This window comes from Corapipo altera, unplaced genomic scaffold (assembly GCF_003945725.1).
Source record: "Corapipo altera isolate COAL_440 unplaced genomic scaffold, ASM394572v1 0, whole genome shotgun sequence".
In the NCBI taxonomy this organism is placed as follows: Eukaryota; Metazoa; Chordata; class Aves; order Passeriformes; family Pipridae; genus Corapipo; species Corapipo altera.
Genome location: NW_020884872.1, coordinates 8,491,221 through 8,515,118, shown reverse-complemented (window position 1 = coordinate 8,515,118; position 23,898 = coordinate 8,491,221). Strand labels below are relative to the sequence as shown.

The window sequence follows — 23,898 nt, the reverse complement described above, 5'->3', positions numbered from 1 at the left end:
CAAGGGATCCCAGAGCACAAGTTTATTGTAACTTCCTGTGCTGCAGATATTTTTCATACCACAATAAGATATAGTGGAAATTTTTATCTACTTTTAATGCATTATAATATAGAGTAGCAGAAGAGGATCATATTACTTCAGTTCTTGAGAATCTCCAAGTTTTACTTTTTTAACAGGTAGCATCATCTTACCATGCATTATATAAACTCTTGCATTTGATTAAAGACTGCAGCTTACTGTAGCACTTTGTACTCTATTACAGATGATGCAGTATAGTTAAACAAATTACTCTAATGCACTTTCAAAGTTCATTTTAAGGTTTGTTCAGCCCCACATATTACAACTTTACAGTAGAATCCCATGAAGGTGATTAGCACACTATATTCATTAACTAGGTCTCCCACGTGGATTTTGATGTACCTAATGTTCTCTTACAAGAAAGACTAATGGTATTCACTGAAGGTATAGCACAAGTACGCTATAAATCATGGGAAAATGCTTGGAACATTGAACTGAGGGTAATTGATTTTTACAGTTATTTATGATTTTCTGTAAACAAAAGGTATGGGAACACAGTAAAAATACAGATAACTTCAAATTACAATAATTTATCAGTCATATTTATGTACACACACATCTGAATTTACACATGCAATTTATCTAGTAATTAAAAATATTGGCTTTTATTTGTATGCTGTGCTCTGCTTCACAGTCTGCAATACACAAGCAACTCCAAGCAACATATGGAATTAAATATTGCTCTTGCACATTCACAACGTTTACAGAGCAACATTTAACAGGCTTCTCAATTTCTCATACAGAATCATTACAAGACTCTTATAAACAAAGAAAAATATAGGTATATTAAATTGTACACAATGCAAGATAGACATTTAAATATTATGATAAAGAACAACAACAGCATCTTTCTTTAGGACAGGAATGCTGCCTTGCTGACTCAGGATCAGATCCAACTGACAAAACAACTTTTCTTCCCTGAGAATGCTGGGGCCCCAAAAGTAGGCCACTCAAACTGTCAAAATGAGAGTTCTGTAGGCATCAGTTGCGTATGCTGGTGGGCTTTATCAGCTCAAATACAGTGTTATATTCTACAATTCTGTGACTCTTGTATATTACTCTCTACCCTAAACACTTGACTGTGAATAAGGTGGAATCCTAATATTTCTATTCTGTCATTCCTCTTCTGGTATATGTGCTTGATTACCATCTTCCTTCATGCTCCCAAGTTTTGTTAGAAATCTTTTTTACATATTTTTACTTAGGGATTCATTACCTGAGCAGATTACTCAAAAAAATATCATAGCTAAGTGATTTTTTTATCTCACTGAGACAGGAAATTTCCATTCTTATCTAAATTATGGCTATTTAGAAAAAGGTTCACATACTTGCCAAGTACCCTTGGAAAGCTTTAGTACCTAAGTCAGTCAACCTAAATGGACATGAAAGAGCAGTACTGAAAATGGTACAGCTACTCCAGCTTTTGATGCTTTATGTGTGCAAACCAGACTTTTCAAATAATACGATTTCAAAAGAAGTTATTCCATGCTTCCAGTCTGCAGCTGTCTTGTTTCTCAGAACTACAACAAACCTTAAGTGATTAAAACAAGTCCTAGTATTGAATTCATCATATAAACTCATTTAAACATACCTATGAAAGTGATACATTGGCCAAACTGCCTGTATAAGAATTCATAAAGTTACTTACGAGGGCAGAACGACACAGCTATACTGACTTTGGCACCTGGAGGAAGAGATCCAGCCTGCAGACTAAAGTCGAAAACACCATCTTCTATATTTTTGTCTGCATCATCACAATTCAATTTCCATGTCAATGGATTCCTTGAGATATTCTTCAGGTCAAGGTCCTGTAAGTATTTGGAGAAAAGGCATACAGGTTGAAAGAGGGAAAACAGCAAACACCATGACACTTTTCATATTCTATCCTAAGCATTCTTTCTGCAAACACATCAAAAAGAAAGCAAGAGAGTCCTAGAAAGCAATGAAGAGCCCAGTTTATTGTATCTGCAAGGTGCAAAGATGAGTATGCCTATCTGCACAGCCTAGATGCTTTCCAGTCACTCGCCATATTCATAAAAAGCAATACTCTCCTTCCAGAATGGAAAAACTTCATTTATGTGAGGTAAATAGATCAAAGCATCACAGTGGGAGTGCTTAGCCAAACAGAACTGAGGACTTTTTCCTGATACAAATGAAGCACAGCAAGCACCAAACTCCGTGGCTCACATTTAGATTTACAGGTGGAGACATTGAAAACAAAAGAAGTTTAGAATACATTTTCAAATCCTCTCCTTTCAATTCAGTAACAAAACAGTAGAAATAAATTCCTTTACCTCAGAGTTATTTTTCAGCTCCCAAAAAATCCCTAGCTAGGAAAATGTATTGACTTTGTATTATCATTGTTTTCTGAAGGCACTTGAAAAAGCATTTCAAGTGTTTCCATCATTGCCAAAAATAACTTTTTATGATTTCCAAGCAAAGCCCTCGGGAATTAGAAACAATAAATTATGTTATGTTATGGTATGTTTTGCATTCATAGAAATTTTCTGTGTTCCAAATATCCTATTTAGTGATTTTTCCCTATTAAGCCCTAAATCATGACCACGAATTTTTGGGGAGGGTGCCAGTTTTCACAGATTAGCACCATACAGTGTACTGGCACAGCAATTTCACTGTATGGAACATCATCGATTGCATTCTGGCACCACCACTGTCTAGTTTACTAGTATAAGCAGAAGCAGAAAATCTTCAGAACTAAGCCATTTCTTACACAATTAATGGCTAATTTCTCATGGTGCCCAAGTTTTCTTATATTATCAGAGTCAGGACAAGCCCAAGTTTGAGTTTTGGAAAAATTTATAGCGATTAAAAGACAAACAAAAAAACTGAGCAAAATCACAACGGAAAACTTTAAAATATTTAAACCATATATTTGGAACACAAATGTATTTTGTGTTCCAAAACTGTATTTTTTCCCAGTCATTTTTTTGTTAATTAAAAGCTATAGCCAAGAATAACTACAACACTTGTGATTACCTACCTGAGAAGTCACTCTCTCATCAGCAATACCGAAATTCATGTCACTTGAATGTTGTTCAAATTTAAGTTCCATTGAGGAGAACTTCACTAGTGAATTAAGTGCTGTTGGAAAAAACAATTTAAGATGTTTATACAGCATTATTTGACAAATATTTCCTCAAATTTCCTTCATAAAATTATTGTTTCTGCACATGTTTAACACAAACGTTTCTCCCCTTGTTTTTCTTTTTGTTGTTCCTATACTATAGAAATAATTACTGTAATTTAACTTTGTCTTCTTTAGTCACATTAAAATTATTTACATTTTATATCTAACAGACTTATAGCATGTCTCCTTCATATAAAGAGAGCCACATGATCTTCCTACTGCAGATGAATGCATTTACATTTCTGACAGTAATCATCAAAGACTTGAAAGATTTCCTAAAGAACAGCATTTCTCTTAATTTCACACAGCTGCAACAAAGAAACTGTCATAAAGGATGGAGTTTAAAGTGAGAATTTCAAAAAACCCCAAAGGTATATGTTCCCATAGCTTCTTTTTGATTCTTGGAAACAATACTGGAAGCACACAGTATCCTTTTACTAAAATCTGCAAGTATGCTCTATGTCCAGTGTTGATCAATTCTCTTTTCCCCCTAAAAAAACCAAAGAATTTCCTAATCGCATATATCACATTATGTAAACAGCAATACAATCTGTGTTTCTCCAGAGCACAGGCATATAAACTCTATAAAGTAACAGTTTCAAAATAGGAACATATTCCGCTGGAATGCTTCCACTAATATGCAACTGTGCCACTCACAAAGTCCTCAACTCTCACCAAAACTCCCGTACAAGGAGAACGCAGCAAGACAAACACTATGGGGGAGATTATCTCCCCAGAGAAACCAAAATTTTGAGATGGATTATTAAAACAAATTTCAGTTCACATGAGGTCATTATATTGATAATACATCCTTTTCCTTTGTATCAGGCAGAGGTTAGACTTGAGACTTTTCCAGTCGAGTTTTCTGTCCTGGTTTGTTTTTTCTCTTTCAGTGCTTTCTTACATTCCTATAAGCAGTCTCCAAGAGAAAAGTCTTACAAGTATTTAAGTAAGAGACCTGCTCTCCTTTCCAGGTGCTGAAACAGTCTACAAACTTTCTTTAAAAAAAAAAAAAAAAATATTCATGATGGATTGAAAACATATTGACTACCCTGAAGTTAAAAGACTGGGTTGAATAATCTTGAGTACAAACATCAGATATAAGCTATTGATTTAAGTGTCAACCACACTGTTCTGTGTCTGAATCCTGGTCAACCACAAAAACTGTCACAGGGAATAACAATTGTAAGAGCAGAAAACAAATGTGCCATAAAGCATCTAGCAGTAAGAATTAGGCCTATTTGTCAAATCAAAACTTTGAGCTCATAAGATGCATCTTCCTAAGTTCTAGCTCTTAAAGTGGTAATCTGAAATGAATCAATGACAGATATAATTTTTAAGTTGTCAGAATGTAATCAAATTATGAAGTTCTTTTTTAACATTGAAATAATTTGGCTAGTTGCCTGCATCCAAATGATTATCTGAAACACTGAGTGATCAAGACATTTATTTAGACTTCTCTCCCTTCTCCCAGACCATCAAAATTCCCAGTAAGAATGTAATTCTAATACTCAAATTTAAACAGAAGTCACACTTCATTTTTTCAGCTATTTCTTAGAATTGAAAGTATTACATATTCTCTTTTATACTATTATCACTTGTTGCTGGCCTATACTGGTACGTTGAATAAATTCTACATCACAGAAGCACAAATTTGTGATAAAATTTAGATAAGATTGTCAGTTATTCACAAACCTTAGTGATTGTATCTATTCATTATTCCACAAAAAAATGGAAAATAAAAAAGATTTTTTCTTCATGTTACATAAATCACTTTTGCACTAGAAATTTGTCACTTTGATTCATATTTTTACTTAAAGAAGTGCTTCCTAGTAATCTCATATACACATGTACCTTCACCTTTACTCTATCTGTTCCTAAACTAAATATATTTAGACACATTTAATGTGACTTTACTTCTATGACAGAATCTAAAGCAGGTCTCTCAGAGTTCTTTGATACTTTAAAAGGTCTCAAAAGTAAGACTTAGGTTAAAGCCCTACAGAGAAAAACAAAAAAAACAAAAAAAAAAAGAACCTAAATATAGATAAAACCTAACAAAACTGGTGTTGCTTTTACCTCACATTATGCATTTAACTGGCCAAGCCTTCTTCAGTACTCCCAAAAGGTTTAAACATTACACAAACACCATTCCTGGAAGATGCTCAGTACTCAAGTCTCATCTCAAATAAACAGTGACTATACATTAAAAGCTAAGATGAAGGAAGCCAATGTATTCAAATGTTCACAATGTATAGGTCTACATGACTGTAAGAATCAGAGAGGAAAATACAGAGAACCACAAATTATTTCTAAGAAAAGCACCAAAGAATCATTTGAGATATCAATCTCTTGCTGCAGGCAAATGGCCCATAACTTTGGCCATTAACAACCTCTGACAGGACAGATGGGATCAGAGCCATTCAGAGGCATTTTAAAGGAGTTTCAAATACAGCTAGACATCCTAGTTTTGACAGGATAAGACAGAAAAATAGTATGACTGACGTAGTACTTTTCTACACTTTTCAGATGAACTGCTGTAAGTACTGCGATTTGAACGATGAGGTCTAGAAATACTAATGCATAAGTAGACACAAAAATGAGTTTTGGTAAACAAATTTCTACATAAGGCAAATAGTTATGTAAAAATATTTTCTCAGTGTGCCATAATTATGCATAGAAAGTTCAGCTTTACACATATGTAAAAATACAAGTCAAAATTTGAAAATTTTGCAAGTTTCCAAGAAGTGTATAAATTATACAATTATCCACCAAATTCCAATTAAATAGCAATTCTCTGCGATTAGAATATGAGCAAAGATACCTCTACAAATATATGCATCCACCAGCTCTTTAAGCCCCCAGTTTACCTACCAATTGCCTTAATTATACAGCGTGGAGGAGCCACAGGGAGCTTCGCTGCAGGAGGCTGAGGAGGAAGGATGTTACTCGCAGATACAACCAAAGCTGTAAGTGAGGAGTCAGCCTGAGGAGTACTAACTGGAAGAGTGAAGTGATATGCTGCCACCTAAAGGAAAAAAATATCATTGTGGTCACTTTCCCAAAGAAAATATAGGTACTTCTTGAACCATGAGTGGTTTACTCCTTCAGCAGAATTATAGAAATTATTTTAGGACCTGATCGTGATATTAATAGGATGAACATTTATTAGCACTGAGAATCAACCCTCTAAGCAAGCAGAACTCAGGCATTTTTTTCCCCCATCCTGAGGAAAAAACTGTATGACCAAAAGTATCAGGGTTATGAGCAAAACTACAGACAAAGCTTCTGGTAAATCACAGTGTTGTGTTCCACTCCAGTCACTCACCTGAGCGAAAAAAGATTGGAGCACTGGCCCCAGTGCAGAAGCTTGAGCAAAGAGGAGGGAAAACAAAGCTACATAAGCTATGGAAGTCTTTCTCAAAGAAGGAAGGTAAAAGGTCAACCATTATAGTATACCCAGCATAAACCAAGGGTGGAGCATGAGTTAAAACTGAGAAACCTCAGGGTAAAAAAAGTAGTCTCAAAAACTTTGTCATTAAATGCCACTGAACTCTGGGTGTGTAAATTCCAGCGATTTTGATCCTCATTTTATCTGTGCAATCACATCCTCAAGTAAGTGAGGTTTAGAACTTAAAAGATGGCATGTTTTGTACAGAATCCTCTATTTTGACAGACAGTGCTTCCAAGAGGCCAAATTTATTTCACAATGCCCTTTCAAAGAGCCATTTCTTGTCTCTTGCTCTGTCTTTCCAAGGATCAATTCACTAAAGTAATATGTGCTCCAGCCAAAAGGTACAGACAACCATAACAAAGGTAGCAGAAGAAAAAAACCAAAAGTTCTGCACTGAAACCACTGTTAAGAGTCCTTCGAATTCTGTTTTCACCTTGAAGGCCACTAAAATCTCCAGAAAGGACTCAGGCCTATAAAATCTTCATGTTGCTTAAAAAGATGCAGTAAAACCAGCTGTATAAAGAATTAGTGAATTGCTTAAAAGTTTTCAAAAACTGCAGAAAATAGTGCATCACTCTTCACTTTCACAGTTGTGGTAGCAAGTAGAATTCATAAACGATAGGAAAGAAAAACAAAACTGTCCTAAGCCAGGACATGAGGCACATATCCATCTGTAACAGAATCAACACAGAGCTTAGATAGTGAGAAGCAAGCACACAGCACTTAGAGCGTGTGGAGTTCCAGCAGGGTGAGCGAGGTGTGTGCTGAGCCTTGTGGAACATTTCGTCTATTTGTGCTTAGCTAAAGGAAGGCATTGGATGAGGGCAAGTTTTTGTAGCCACAGTCTCTTGGTTTATATTGATACTTCAAATCTGATAATGATTAGATTTAATAACATAGAATTGGCTTTTCAAAGTTAACATGGGGCATGCCATTTAAGATTTTAGTAACTAATGCTCAAGATATGTCATAAATCAAGATTGAGTAAAAATCTCCTGATTTGATTTACTCTTCTGTTATTAGTATCTCCATCAAGTTACATCTTCAAAATATGTTCTTGTAATTACACTGAATTTTTAAAGTTTGGTGAGATTAAGAGGCTTAGTCTGTAGCAGATATCATGGCAGCACTGGCTATGCAAAAGAGTGCAGTCTAGAACTGCAATTGCTCTTCATCAATGCTGGTATGGTTACGTCAGACAACAGAAGGTGGAATCCTTTTATCCCTCTCTCAAAGCAGCTATTCTAAACCTGCTTTTCATCCTAACTATAAGGAAAATTTGGTTTAGTCTTACAATGTAACAAGTTTTTTATTTGGTAGGAATTGGCAAACAAAAGAAAGTATGTGCAAGACCCTCAATTCACTACAAGCAGAGCCTGATGTTCACTGAAAACCTACACTGGCTATGAAGTCCAATGGTGCAAACTCAGAGCCAATACAGCTCATAGAAATGTATTTACATAATTGAGAACAAATGATAGCTTTTATTTTATTCACACATATCTTTGCCTAATTAACTGCACATTAGCTAACCTATATTACAAATGAAAAATCCTTTAAAAACTATATAACCAGAAATAATATTGTAATTCGTACACATACACACATTGCTGAAACAGAATTAAAAATTAATTTCAATTATTAGGACTTCACTTTGCAAGTAGAATCATTATGTTTCTTTTTCATTTATGATTCATTTTTCATTTCTCCAACATCATAACAGAAAATTCTTTTGTAAGATTATATAATTTAAAAACTAATTACAATATTTAAAATAATAAATCCTTAGATTATTACTGGATTTGCACTTGCTTTTTAGGTAATCTATGAATACTTTATAGTTACTTATCTATTGAGATATTTTCCTGAAGCTGCATTTAACTTCATACACCAGAGAATACAGGAGGGGCAGGAAGCAAGCAGCCCAGGGAGAGTTCTTTCACAAACACTCATGTTTGTTTGTCATTATAAGAAACATTTTTCCTGTCATGATGAACACTAATTATGCATGTTGTTTGGAAAGGAGGCATCATCTACAAAGTGGTAGTCTTAGCAATTAAAATATTTCAAAAGAAACTTTAGAAAGACCAGTCACCTGAGACAAAGGAGCCGTTTGCTACATGTTCACATAGAACATCTCCAAAGGATGCCAGAAAAAGGATGCTTGATTAGGCTGCCACCAGATGCTACAATTCTTTAAATAAAATCATGTTCCTGTAAAAGTTTTATTTAGATGGTACTTTAAAATACCTTCAAATTTTTTTGCTAGAATTACTAACCAAATAAAACTTACTGATTTCAAGGAATTATCTGATCAGGAAAGTTCTGCTTCAAAAATATATTTGAATTTATGATACAGGTTTGATACCAAGAGTGTGGTAGCTTTAAGCCCAACACTGGAGAATAAACATGGCTGAATGGCTTCCTGCCTCAATCCTAAATACTTGGTATAAGGAAAGAAACAAAAGGGGGGAACACAACCTCAGAAAACATGACAAGTAAAATAGTATTTTGTATAAAATTCATGGATAAAAAATAAATAAACTCAAGCACAGTTGTCAAGTTGAGGGTAGAAAAAACAATGAGGTTATTTTCAGAAAACACTTTCAAAGTGGTTACCTAATTTCCATCTTTACTAAGTACTCTAGTGCAATAATGTATGCATAAGGCCTAAAATACAACTTTCTAACTATAATTCCAATAGAGCATATATTCTCAAGGTTGAAAAAAAAATTGCTGTCACATCCAGGATTTATATACTTAACATATGACATCCCCTTAAAATTACAGTACTTTCTTTCACAGTACAACTTCACAGGAAATTGCAAGTAAATCAGTAAGCTAATTTATTACTTAAAATCAAATTAAAACATCTGTAAAAGATAATACTCTTGTATTTACCATATAATAACATGCAGATTGTTCAAAGATCTTGAAGCATTTGTGTAAAGGCTGACTCTAAAGTTTATTTATTTATACCATTAACAACACTCAAAGTCAGCAGTGATATAAGGAGAGAAAATGTAACGTACATTAGAAAAAATCAGTTTGACTCAAATTTAAACCTAATTGCAAAACCAAAGATTTATGTCCTGCAACTGAATCCAATATACATTCCCAGCCTTCCCTCAGATTTAACATCAGCTTTTCCTTAAACCATACTGAAATCTTTCATGCAGCCTAAGTTCCCCAGGTTTATATCAGAGATAAGCAGCTTCCACAATGAATAATGTAACTGATGTTCAAAGTTATCACTCAAAACCCTGAAATAAAACTAAATCTTCCCCTTGTATATGGTCAAAGATGATGCACTGGCAATACCCTGCAATTCCACAGCTGCAGATTTTCCATAGAATTCATTTCTTATACCACAAATCTGTTCTTTCATTAAGAAAAAAAAAGTCATTTAAAAGGACAAAACCACCCCACCAAAACACCTGTCACTTCTCCAGCACAAGCTTAGGCAATAAGCTCTGACAGGTGTGACTTGCTCTATTTATCTCAATCAAAGGCCCTCATGGGCTTCATTATTACACAGCTGTGCATTTTGTCTTTTTTCCAAGATGTTGGAATTTGTTATTTTCCAGCAGAGTTTAAAAAAAAAAAAGAAAAAAAAAAGAGAGTTATTTTGAAGCAGTACACTCCTGCACTTTGCTTTCCTTAGCAGATCATGCAGGACACTGCTGCAGGGGGATCATCCTGCTTGGTGAAGCACAGCAGCACTTGAGAAACAAAGATAAGCCAGTCTTCAAAGTGACCACATGCTGTCTGCTTCCCTCACACAAAACTAAAGGAATGAGGTGCTCCCCACAGTTACCTGGGCAGGTAACTTGTAGGAGAGCCATGGTCAGAAAAGCCAGGTTTCCATGCTTTATGGACAGTATGATTTAAAATTCAGTTCCAAAGTAGTCACTGACAGAAATCTGTCAATAAATAATATGATTAGTCATGATGTTTAGCTCTGGATCTGCATAGGGAGGAGGAAGCTACAACAGATCTTTGGCCAGATAGTCATGGGTTGTTGGTATTTTTTGTTTGGTTTGGTTGGGGTTTTTTGTACTCTGAAATGAGAGCCCAGTGTAGCCAATCACATGTTCAGGTGGCTGAACCTCCTTATACTTTAGTGAAAAAAAAAAAAATTAAAACATAACTGAAGTGTCTCTCAAATAAAGTTATATCAGAACAGAGAAGAAAGAAGCACAAAACCTGCATATAAATAGGATATTCAGAAGTATTGGCTAGCTTACCTATTTATATATTTATTTTGTATTCTGCTTTCATTGACAGCTCTGACTTTCACAGCCAACAAACACCAAGGTTAAACTCTCATCACTGAGGTAGAGAGCCCTGTCACCTCCAACACCTTCTGAGACACTGGAATAACAGGGAGGCACAGCCATGCTGTGTCTGAGCAGCATCCCAGCCTCATCTATAATGCATTGGCTCCATTTAACACTTAGAATACTGAAGAAATTGTCTCAGAATTTTTTAAGATCTATTTTTTAAGCATGCCAAGACACTTCATCTCTAAGAGCATCTTTTGATTTCACATGTATTTGTACATTCTCCATCTTAGTGAGAACTGCAGGAGCTATTCAGAGTTCCTATATATTAACTTCATTTGTTGATCTTAAGGTTTTTGAGGCTGAACAAAAGCTACTGCCTGGCTGATTTTTAGCAGGAGAATTCAAGATTGCATTCAAGACAAAATTACTTAAAACCTTACATCAATAATTCAAGTCATTTTAATAAATTTTTAAACTACATTAAAATAATTTCATGGGGTTTTGATTTTTTTTTTTAGCAAAGCTTCTGAGTTATTTTTTTTCTAACTTTTCTTAAGTTCATGTCTCTACTTTCTTAACAATAACATCAGTGTAGTGGGGTTTTGTTGGTTTATAGGGTATGGTTGTCAGTTATGACTACAACAGCAGGAAGTTTTAGTAAAACCAGAAGGCAGACAGAAAAGAATGCAACCTGATGGGATACAGAAGGTTTGTAGCAGCTGGGAGGTAAGCTGGGTAAGAGTAGTTGTTAAAAAAAAAAGTGATGAGATCAGAGAAACAGCTGTTCAAGTGCAGAGGCAGGAAATAGCACTTGGAACCGTGAAACCTGAATAGGGGAAGCTCAAAATAGAGAGATTAGAGGTTTTCTTTCAAAAAACTTTCCTGGAAAGTCAAGAAAGAGAAGGAAGAAATCCAGTGAGAAGAGGAAGGAATGTAGATGAGGTAGAATGGTAAAGAACTGAGATCCAAAGGGGAATGTTTTAAGAATCAGTAACTTCTGAGAGTTTCTGATCACAATAAGAGATGCTGGTACCTGGACCACTTCCTTAACAGAACTGTGCTTTTTATTAGTATTCCGCTTTGCAGGAATTAAATGAAAGAAAAGTTACAGCATCCTGGGGGGTACATGCACTTCCAGATGTTTCCTATAGTCATCTCATACTGGGCAACTTCATTTAACACTAGTCAATGCTCTTGCTGCCAGCTACCACAGTGCTGCACTAACTCAGTGATGCTCATTTGTGAGTACCAGTGGGCTGTGAGCTCTAAGTGTCCTTGGGCATGTCTTGCCTTGCAAGAAGCTGCTCCCTGACAGGCAGGCAATAATACACTGGAAGCAGAAGAGAAGCCCTGGTGGTACCCAGCTTACCCAGCCCCAGGGGCAAAGGGAGACAGAAAGACTGAGCATGTGGAGAGAAGAGAAAACTGAAATAAAGACATTTACCTACAGCAACACTTAGTAGTTGGCTATGAGGTATAAGGTGCCCCAGGAAAATTACTCCAACATTATCATCTACTCTTGCATTTCTATTATTGACCCTTCCTACTTAAATGAAAATGCCAGCATTTTCCCTTGCTTGAGTTTCTTTCCAGCTTGACTATAGGTCATTGATAATATTCTGTATGTACCATTTTTCAAACAATTACATACTTCCTGACACTGCTTCTAGTTTAATTCTGCCTACCTTGCTTATGAGTGTTGCATCAGAAGTGTCAAGATACTTAAAGGTATGACAACTGCTGCTTCTCCCTTAACCTCAAGGCCTGCTATACTACAGAAGGAATTTTTTATGAATCTATTGAGTCATGTTCTGTCAGGAAAAATCATTTCAGAGTAGTGTATGTGCTATAAACTCACCCCATCAGTTATTCACAAGAGCTTCCATGTGCACACAGAAGAAAATCACAGTGTTACCAGACACCATTTATAATATGCAAATATTATTTGAATGATGCTTTGAATGAAGGAATTTCCTCTATACTGAAGTGCTAGGAAGGTGGGGAACATGATGGGAAGGGGGGGTTAAAATAGAATACTGTTGACCCTTCCGAGGTGTGTTGTCTCTGATAGTCATTTCTTTTTCTAAGGTAAAAATGCAGATAATGCAACAGGTTTATATGCTATAGAAGCGATTCCCAGTTGCTTATTCTCATTCATGATATCAAAGATGAAGTTTTCTTTCAGTTTGTTGTTCTCCAAATATGTGGAAACCCAAAACTCTCCATTTCTAACGCATTTTTCAATACGTTTAGATTTAAAATTTGCTACAGCACTCTCTATTGACAGTTACTGCCAATAAAATGCTGATTTCCTAATGTAAAACTAACTCAAAATCTCATGTTTTTTCCCCTCAAATAGCTTGATCAGAAAGTAACTTTGCCAATCTTTATGACACATAAAACTCCTCTACTTTTGCAGCCCCTTGGTCATCTGAGAGTTAAAGCACGAACAGCTGCACAAAAGAAAATGGCTGCAGGTCTGTTGAATGATTTAATGAATGTGTGGTAAGACATTTCAGTATAAAATTACACCATTTTTAAGTCACTGATAAAGTGTATATTCTTTGCGTATGTAAAACATTTAAATTATATAGAGGTTATTTATCTTAAGAATTGGGTTACTAATTATAAAACTATTGCAGACAGTAAAATGGGCATCTAAAGTCTCTGTTCTCTCACCACAGAAATATCACAGAGCATGACTTTAATTAACATGATCACCACTGTCCCATAAACCTACCTCTTTTGGCACAAAGGTCAAGAAGCATTCCAAAGCAGACTCCTCCTTTAAGTTAACTGAATAGAAATAAGGCTTTGAAGAACAGCACTCAATCACTGCCAAACAAAATTCAGAATCAAATTACAGATGTTAGTGCATGAAATATCAACTTTGTAATAGTTGCAGTACTTTGAAGTGATTTCCAACATAAAGTATCTACGTATTTGTATGCCAAACATTTCTCACAAAGTTACAAAGGAATATAGTATCTCTCATAAGGATTCTGGAGGTAATTTTGAGAAGTATCAATCACCGGCAACTTTGACTGAAGTTACTGATTTGGGAGAACACAATATTTGAGAGGAAATAAAAGACAAAACCAAAACAGTGTCATTTACCTTTGAATAAAAGTGTAAGGCAAAAATAGTTAATTATATAATGAAAACTAATACTACAGGGAGAAAAATAGTTGGCTGACACTGATTTTTTTAAATGACTTTTAGGCATAATCTACAACACAGAGGTTTACCAATAAGGTTTGCTTCATTTTTCGGATTTTCATGTCCTATTTGAAGACACTGGCAGAAGCATGGGTTTCCAACAAAGAACATAACATTCCTCCCAGACCAGTATTCATCTGGGAACACCAGGATCAGTATTCACCATTTGATTTCAAACACAAACTCTGATAAAGAAATCATGTGCAATGAGTCTATTCCCATGCTGGTTACTCTCCTGTTGTAAAAAGTCCTACAGCTCTTTTCCAAATTAAGGTGACTGACGAAGAGCCCTCACCTTCCCTTCCCTTTCAAATGCACCACATGATAAGAAAATCTCTCTCTCCTTGTCAGATCATTTTTTGTCATCATCCACATATAGTTCAACATAAAGATACAACCATATTTTATAATACTGTCTTGCAGAGCCCTTATTTCCTGAGTTTGCAGGCTCAAGCTGCAAAACTCTCTTGTGAATAATGATGTTGGAACAGCAAAGGAGATGCCATGTCTGAAGTAGGAAAGGGTTGTGGAACAACAAATAAAGGATAAGAATCTGCACTAGTTCTACCAAGAAAAAAAGAATAGCAATAACATTCCACATATTGGCCCAATGTCATTCTGAGTTGAGCATTGTGCAGAACAGAGGTCCATGATTAACCTGCAGACACCCTGTGTCTTCAGGAAAAAGAAAAGTCTGGACTCATACTGATGGTGAATTAATTGAAGGGTAAACATTGTCAAAACAGTGGGCATGAGTCCATGAATAGGAAATGAATATAGTCGTTTGGCTTTGTTTGGATTTTCTTTTTTTTTTTTTTTTTTTTTTTAGTTTAACTGATGAGAGGGTACTCAAACTTTTTTATTCGTTATACCTTAGCAACTTTAGCAGAAAAAAGGGGGGAAAAAACCTACAGGCAACCTGACATTTTGCAAATACTTATTTTTGGTAAATGTCATTTTGCAGGTAAACCAAAATGTCTCCTCTTAATTTATATTAAGTAACACTTTTAAAATAATTGCTTTAGGTTTTCTCATCGAGAAAATTTGTCTACCAGAAATAGCCAGACAGATTTTCCCTTAACATTACCCATTCTTTATTTAACAAAAATTCTGACACAGCAAAGGCAAATACCTGAATGGTCATTAGTATCCAGTTTAAAATCCTTATTCTTAGAAAAATCAAACTCCACTCTGGTACGTGATTGTCCTTTGTTCTGCAGCAAAAATGGAATTGAACTCGTAGCACCAACATAAACGCCACCGAAGTCCACTCGCTCCTGTAAGTTTAAAGAAAAATGGGTCAAAGCACTGTGAAGTCAAGTTTATAACTGAACATCACATGAAAAAATATAACTGTGCAAGATCCACAATTTATAACACGATAACAGTATTGGTTAATCAATAGTCTTGCATAACCCATATCATTAAAATCTTTCCAGGACACAAAGCACAAGAGTTTAGAATTCAATATTAATTCCAGTTACACCATCAGGAAAGTTTTCATCATTCAGTAAACAGATCAATGGATTATTTTTTCCTTTATTTCACTCTTTGCTATAACTAGCTTAAGAAAACTTCTCTCTTTTAACATACTTATTCCAGATTGTCAAGTTCAAAAGCTAAAGCTGTCAGCTATCATTTAGTGCAACTGTTAGATGTACATCTGGTTTGTAATATCTCTTCCTAAGTTCTCCTTGATGATTCTCTCAGGAAGTTAGTATGGGGAAAAATGACAAATACAACGTAGGGAGGAGCCACTTTGACACTTAGATAAAGCAAGACACTTAATCAATCTTACCAATTGCTACAATTTCCTCATACTTACCACACTCATGCTTATTTCAGCGACCTCTACAAATCCACCAACCCTAAGCACTTGTGCTCCTGCGCTTCGCACTTCTACCTAAGAGAATGGACAACAGTGGGATTGCTGACAAGGTCATTTTAACAGAACTATCTCACCAAATCTTTCACAATTACATGAAAAAAAGTTTAACACAAAAAAAAACAAAGCAACCCTACCCCTGCAGATACAGAGTGGAGAGAGACATTCAGTATGAACTGTAATGAAAATACGAAAATAACTCTGCTTTTATAATATAATGCATTTCTGCTATGGAAATATGAGGAGGTAAAAAACATGCCTTTGTTTTCTAGAACATATTTATACAGATTCCAGTGTTATGTGGCTTCAAATCATATCTTTGTGGCATTCCACATCAGGGATAGATTTGGCTGTCAATTAAAAACACAAAAACAGACAAACTAAAAAAACCAACCCAAAGTTTTAAGAAAGACCAGTCCTCCCTGCTTCTGCAGATAAAAATAATGTTGCAGGAGGCTTTATTACTAGCATTTTTCCAACAGGAGAAAGCTGCATCCAGCAGCTGTGAGGAGTGGAAAGTATACTATGACACAACTGCTTGACAGAGGTGCTGGTAGCAAGTAGATACAATTGTTCTGAGGAATGCTAGATCTCTTGTAAAATTTGAAAAAAATAAATGGATACTAGGTTTAACAAGCATAATATATGCAGCCACAGAAGATGGCGAATCCAAGATCAGTGTCAGAAAAAGTAACATAGTTCAAGCCTTTGATAGCATCCTTTTTCCCAGCCTCACTTATCTGAACAAGGACAAACTCAGGAAGTAGGCACACAGAAAACAAAATATGATTAAATGCTTATTGCATGCCTATTATCAAATCAAATCTACTAGAAGATCTATCTCTGAAAAGACCACAGAAAGAAGTAAAGAAATTAAAGACACTGGGGTATTCCAATCCTTCCCCTCTATGAATTACAAAAACTGTAATATGTCTATATTATTTCCTAAGGACAATCACAGGTTAGTTTCAACAGCTTGTCAGTAGTACAGTATGAATCAGCTCAAACTGAGAGGCTGTTTTGATATTTCTTAGCAGGGCTGAGACAAAACAACAGAATAGGTTGCAGCAGTTATCATCTGCTGCAAGAATACCTTGAAAAGCATTAGAACACCGGAGATAAAATCCACAAGACACGTAAAAATGTACATACATGAACACACAGCTTAACACTCAAAAGACAAAGTCCTTCCAGCTTTGAGTACCTCCACATTCTTATCAAAAGTCATGTTTGCATTCGGAGTGAAGGAGATTTTGAGATCAGCGGTGCCTCCCACAGGTACCACTCCTTGCGAGGGGGTGATGGTCATTCCAGGCAGCGGGTTTGGATCATGAACCTTCACAAATACAAACAAGAAACAGACTGAAAGAGGTGTTTGGGTTCGTTTGTTTTGGTGAGTGTTGTTTTATTCATACCAATAGATCCATCTTAAAGATTTTACATTCTTACAAGGAGAACCTTCGTAGCATATAATGCTAAGTTGGACTTAGAAGTTTGGGGAAAAATGCAGGTAAACAAAATAAAATAACAAATTTCTAAAGATGACCGTCAGTTTCTACTATGAAATACTCTTTGCCCACCAACTGGAAACTTATCATTCTGGTTTTCAGGTTGTTTCCATTAAGCTGTTAAAATTAACACTTGCTATCCAGCAAGTCTTCAAAAACATTCTACATAAACTTTTTTTCAGTGACAAATAAATTCATCACTCCTGTTTTGACATTCACAGTAAGAAGATAGGACACAGAAACCCAATACTCTACAGCTCAGTAATAATATGAGGAGTAAATATTCAGTTTACCCACAGTTAGTAAAGACAAAATAGAATTTGTTCTCTTCTAATGCACTCCAAATAGACAACTTTTTAAAGTACAGCTTTGAAAAGTGATAATGACCAAGACCAACCAGTCATCTCTTGGCTTAAGAATAATTGTGGAGGCTAAAAAGCCTGGGTATGTTTTTTTGCCTTACTGGTTATGTTGATTTTATTCTTTCAGGTCCATCCTCCAAGAGTATAGTAATAATACTTGTTATTCAATGCTCAGTTGATAAACAGAGAAATATGGTACTACTCAAAATAAATTATTCATGTTTCTTAGTATCATTATAATGAAGGAACAAAAACTCCGAGGATTTCAATAAAAATTATTTTGCTTCACTAAATAAATACAGCAATTATCCTGTGATCAGGAGAACTAATGAGGTTAGGTTACCTATTAGTTCTGTATCATGTCTTTACCCATTCTGGCATCCATCTCATCCCGTATCCAATTCATCACACAACCAATCTTCCTCTCAGATATTAGCCTAGTAAAGTAATCATGTGCTGTGACTGCTCTGGGATGCACTGGTTGGGCAGGTAGTATGGATAGGGTGACCAGACAGTTTGCTGTCTCAACATCTGGAAACATCCAAGCTGTAACTCTCTTTCTACCAGTCCACCAGTATGGGGTTCCACCCTCACTACTGGTTTTCATGAAGCTGCCAGAATCATTTAGGCCATCACCACTTTGCTTGTCTGTTGGTCCATCACATTTCACAGAGGGACAGAATTCCTGTTCACATAAATCTTGTTTCTTCAGAAAACCAGACAAAAACTTAAGTAGGTGCATATTTAATAACAGAGAACACAACACCATAACATGATCTGATAAAACTAACTCCCTTCTGCTCTTCACCCCAAGGAATTAAATGTGCTAGAAATAGTTTTAGCTTACTTGGAAGTATGCATGGTTGCGTCCTGTGTTTTGAAGAATGGCTGTCTTACAAGTAGACAAACCCATTGGACTATGAATGAAGGATATATTTTGTGTCACAAACTGAACTTTAGTAGCACCAAGCTATTAACAAAGAAAAAAAAAAGATAAAACAGGTGAACTCCACAACATATTCCTAAGTACAAATGAATAATTCAGCCTATTTTTTATTACATCAAGAGGTAATATACTTGTGAAAATGCATAAATTACAAGTATTCAAATAGATAAACAAAGCTTAAATGTGAGACAAGATTTAATCAATGTACTGAACTCGTCTAGATTCAAACTAAACAGACCCAACCCCACAGATATTTCTGGACTAACTTCAAGAAAAATAAAAAACTTTTAATTAAACTTAACAGCACAAGCTCCATTAATTTCAAATGTGTGATCAGAACAAGATACTTCAGAGATATTAATAGCAGTAGAAATGTCAATATTCTAATTTATACACATCCTGGTTTACATATGGCAATTTCCAAGGCTTCAAAACAAGAGGAAGAAAAAAAAATAAAAAACCTACTGGGGAAAAAAAAAAAGAAAACTGGCTCATCAAAAAGAAAGGTAAAGTTTTCTTGGCTCCCAATGGAAGTCCTAGAGCATGCAGCCAATAGAATACAGTGAAAAGAAAAAGACAACTTTCTTACTCCCTAGCATGTAATGTAAGAGAACAAATGACTAACCTAAGGTGAATGTCACTGCTTAGAAGACTATCCAGAACATTGATTCTCAAATACCATGTTCAAATAACAATACAAAACTACACTAGAGCCTGTTGATACCCTGAAACTCTGAAATACACCTTCCCACACACACTTTGATTTTTACCCCATTAACATATATCTAAAGAACTGTCATATCACCTCTCAACCTTTGTTTAGTTAAACTAAGCAAGCCAAAAACAATAATTACCTCATAATATATAAGAACCACTAAGCTATGATGCCAAAATAGGTATATCATCAAAAGCAAGAAAAAGGCAAATTGTCTTTTCCTTGCCTTCTCCATCATGTCTTTGTAGCATATTTTTTTGTTACACACAACAAATAGAAGCCATATGAAAATAAAATATTTTTAATACATGATAATATAAATATATTTAAGACATCACTTGCTTTTTAAAAAAATGCATTTTTCTTCTCTAAAGCTGCTGTATAAATTATTACCTTTGCAAAACATTTCAACTTAATTTCATTTCCTTTGCGAACACACAAGATGAATTCTCCTTCTTCTGGAGAGTTGAACCCTGGACGCCAAACAACTTCACACTCCAGATCACTATAGGCCTCCACAAGCCCTAAATACATGTACATAATTTACATATTAGAGCATACACATGTGCAATTATCAAATTTCATTGTATAATTAGAAATAACTTAAGCACATTAAAGTGAAATGACCTCCTATTATTGAAGACTAAGCCTACATTTCTTAGGTGTTGAACAGTATGATGAAATAAGTAAAATTAGTTTTTGAATTCTCATGACAATTGCATAATCGGTTTATTAGTATCCTGCAGTAAAACACACTCGAAGTTCACTGGTGGTTTTTAGCCATGAATTAATCTAATAGTCAACATTAAAAATAAAAACAAAAGAACAGACTATCCTTCTTATAGAATAACAACTTTGGAAAAGATCATATACATTTTCTTGCTTGGAGTCTGAACTTGTATTAGCAGAAACATCTTTTCTCAAGAATCAGAGCACACCAAGCCAAATCTTGTCTGAACTGTGTAATGCCAATTCAGTCAGTAGTTACTTCTTTAATAACAGAGCTCAAATATACTCCTGCAGAACACAATTTTTCAAAGGAAAGAAGGTAAAACCTAAAGTCTCATGGATGCATTCAGGGTAGGGCTTATACAGGGAGTGCTGCTGTCGTAATAACACTGTGATCTCATTCTACTTTTGGGATACATTGATCTAAGTCTAAAAATATAGTATATAGCATCAGATAAATGTTTGTTTTATTTAACACTATTGACATTTAAGATACATACACACACACTGTATTTGCGTAGTATACCTCTGGCAGGCCTTATAGAAAATGCAGGTTTTCTATCTGTAGTTACAGGTTTCCAAATAAATCCAGCTGGATGGTTTCTGGGATTGCAGACCCTGACGGTTGCTCTAAACTCTGTCCCTGCTAGGCAGCCAGGAACAGGATTTAAAATCAGTTCCCTTGTAGACAGCTTAAGTTCAATAGGCACAGCATTTGCAACTACCAGCACATGCCCAGGGTGTTGGTTGTTTATCTTGTAAGCAAAAGATCTGCAACATAAAAATATATATTTCTCAATATTTTTATGCATTTATTATGTTGTAGTCAGAGTAAAATTTATGTGAAATATAACCATTAGCAAGAAAATATTTAACAAAAGAATTGAGTGTGAACACACAATAAAGACTGACGAGAAAAAATTTTGTGCTTGTTTTGCATACTACTTAAATCATGCCAAAAGCGATGGTCATCCCAAAGGCTGACCAGCCTCATACAGTCATTTTAACAACATGAGTAAAGTGAGAGTTCATACCAGAAGGCTAGAAAACAGATATAGTTTGCCTATAAATTTTCCCATGAGCTGCATCAAAAGATCTGAGCATAGATGCAGTGATGCAACACTATGCTGCAAAGAGCATGGTATTTTCCATAAAAATTTATCCTAGCAAATACACTGGCACAGCAAACTTTCTTCCCTGATATACCTGTAGTTATATGGGCTTTCCACAGGACATGTTTTTCTTTGGAAAATTTTGCAACATAAAACTACATTAATTATTGGACTGATGCAATTATTAATTAAAAATTAATTAAGAATCATTATTAATTATTGCAAATAAATGAGTGCACACCATTAACAATTATCATTACACTTTGTTTAAACCAGCCAGTGATGTTTTTGTATTGTACTACTGCCAAGAAAATGTGTAAATCAAGACAAATAAAAAACCCTTACCTTTTAAAGCTTCCAGGAGTGATTGTCTCAAATACAATTGGAACGTGAGTCTTTGTAAGAGGAGGCACCACTTGAGACAATGGAGATGTCTCCTGCAATTCCTCAATTTCAATCTCAATTTGTATCCATATATGGACTAACAAGTTATTGATGATGTACAGTTCTTTGGTTGTTGTAGAATACACACAGACATCACCAAAATCTATAGTAGAAGGACCTGGAATATATAAGAAATAAGATCTTCAATAAAAAAAGTTAATGTAAGTAAACATAACTACTAAAATATTATGATCAAAATATTTTAGTTCCTCAAATTACAAAATTAGTCAGCTACAAAAGTCCTGTAGCAGAACAAATTCTTCCTAAAATCTAGAAGTAAATACCATTCATGTTCTATGAATGTTTTCAGTAGTACAGTTCAAAAGCCAGCAACATTTATTTCTTAATTGTGCTATTGGCTAAAAAATTCCTAGTTTTTATACAGCTATTAAAATAGGAAAAGCAATGTGCTCTTTACTCAAGGTACTAATAATAACCACAAATACTTCTTTTTGTTAAGCAGATATTTAAATGAATAGACAAGCAGCAATTCACTGACAGTTTATATACTTAACCTATTGATTTGCTCCCTAATGTGTGACCACTTGCTTTAATAATTCATGTCATTTGATGGTCACAGAATTATTTCACTACTTAACTTACTGCTATCACTAATTTTTAGGCTGATCTGTAAATTTCAGTGCTCATGGCACTAATCAAACATCTTACAAGACTCTCAGTACTTTTTCTATTATGTTTATCTTACTCTACCTTTCCCCAAGTATATCAGTATCTATTCAAGTTCTATCTTGATTGAAAATAATAAATAAAAAGCCCAGAAATTACTGAAAATTTTCATTTTACTGCTAAATAATTTCACTGAAGAAAAGTTGACCTTAAAACAGACATGTAGTAGTACCAAATGTTAATAAATGAGTCCCTCACAGGCTTTACAAGGAATTACTCCCCATCACAGAACACTCTGCTGAAATTATTTTGAAGGAGGATCCCGAAGAAGTTTTACTTTTAGGGGATATCAATGTTCACTGTTAATTCCCAGAAACATTCTGAGCACTGCCATGAATCTTGTTGATACTAATGCTGGTCCAGATACTATCCAATAACAAGGTATAAGGGTGAGAACAACCCTCATATTATGCTGTGATGATTCCTCTGTAATAGCTTGTGGTATGAGCAGTCTTCAAAGAAAACTCTTCTTCTACATGTTCATATCTAATCATATCTCAGTATTTTCTGAGAAGTACAAAGCTTTAGTTAAACACTACTGTAGACATCAAGCTACCACCAAATTAAACTATTTTCTATTTAGGATGAACAATTATAATCGTAAATTGTGTTACCATAAATAACTGCTTTTATAAGAACTACATGCATTTAGCAACCAAATTAAAAATCTTACCAATGAATATTTGATGAAGTTGCTTGTGTGTCAAAGTTAGACTACAATCTTCCTTCTCCTGGGTAGAAGATGGCACAGGACTAAGCCAACTCCAAGTCTGTGATAAGCACAAGACACCTCTCAGAGCAGGATCAAAATTCTTATGCTTTTTTAACATGGTAAACACATTATGCTCACATTGCTACTTAAGCACTTAACTTACTTCTTTATTTGTAGGTGTAGATGTAATTGTTGCCAATTTTCGACTAGTTAATAGGCAATCATCATTTAAAGGAGGCTTTTTCAACCGTAGCTTCTCCATGGGAAAATCTGTGATTGAGATGTTTGGTGACTTAAGCCCTTCACCTGGTTTGATTCCTATGCTTACAGGATCATTATACATATCAAACTGCCTACAGGGAAGGGAAAAAAAAAAAGGAATATGGAAATCTAAAAGTTTGAGTATTCTATGATCTACACATTAAACAATTTAATATTTTTAAACAAAACAAATAATACTTTAAGTAAGAATATTCCATTGTTTAAAAAACTTTCAAATACAGAGGATATCTTGAAAATTCTTTTTTTTTCTTTTGTTTAGACAAGGACTAACATTTGAGTCCTTGCACAAATGTTGCACATTTTTGCCAACTGCTTTGTTAAATAGGTTGAA

At 34.9% G+C, this 23,898-nt stretch overlaps 1 protein-coding gene across 2 annotated transcripts in view; it reads right to left on the bottom strand.

The window, feature by feature from the left end:
• Positions 1-23,898, bottom strand: part of CFAP47 (cilia and flagella associated protein 47) — a 269,686-nt gene that overhangs the window by 227,498 nt on the left and 18,290 nt on the right. For both annotated transcript variants that reach the window (XM_027638424.1, XM_027638431.1), the window contains exons 12-24: positions 23,449-23,638; positions 23,247-23,343; positions 21,788-22,004; positions 20,857-21,101; positions 19,995-20,125; positions 18,788-18,910; positions 17,275-17,406; positions 16,011-16,088; positions 15,318-15,462; positions 13,707-13,801; positions 6,101-6,254; positions 3,080-3,180; positions 1,727-1,886 (exon numbers count right to left, since the gene is read on the bottom strand). In XM_027638424.1, coding sequence (XP_027494225.1) covers positions 1,727-1,886; positions 3,080-3,180; positions 6,101-6,254; positions 13,707-13,801; positions 15,318-15,462; positions 16,011-16,088; positions 17,275-17,406; positions 18,788-18,910; positions 19,995-20,125; positions 20,857-21,101; positions 21,788-22,004; positions 23,247-23,343; positions 23,449-23,638 — 1,868 coding nt within the window. The remainder of the gene's footprint in view (positions 1-1,726; positions 1,887-3,079; positions 3,181-6,100; positions 6,255-13,706; positions 13,802-15,317; positions 15,463-16,010; positions 16,089-17,274; positions 17,407-18,787; positions 18,911-19,994; positions 20,126-20,856; positions 21,102-21,787; positions 22,005-23,246; positions 23,344-23,448; positions 23,639-23,898) is intronic.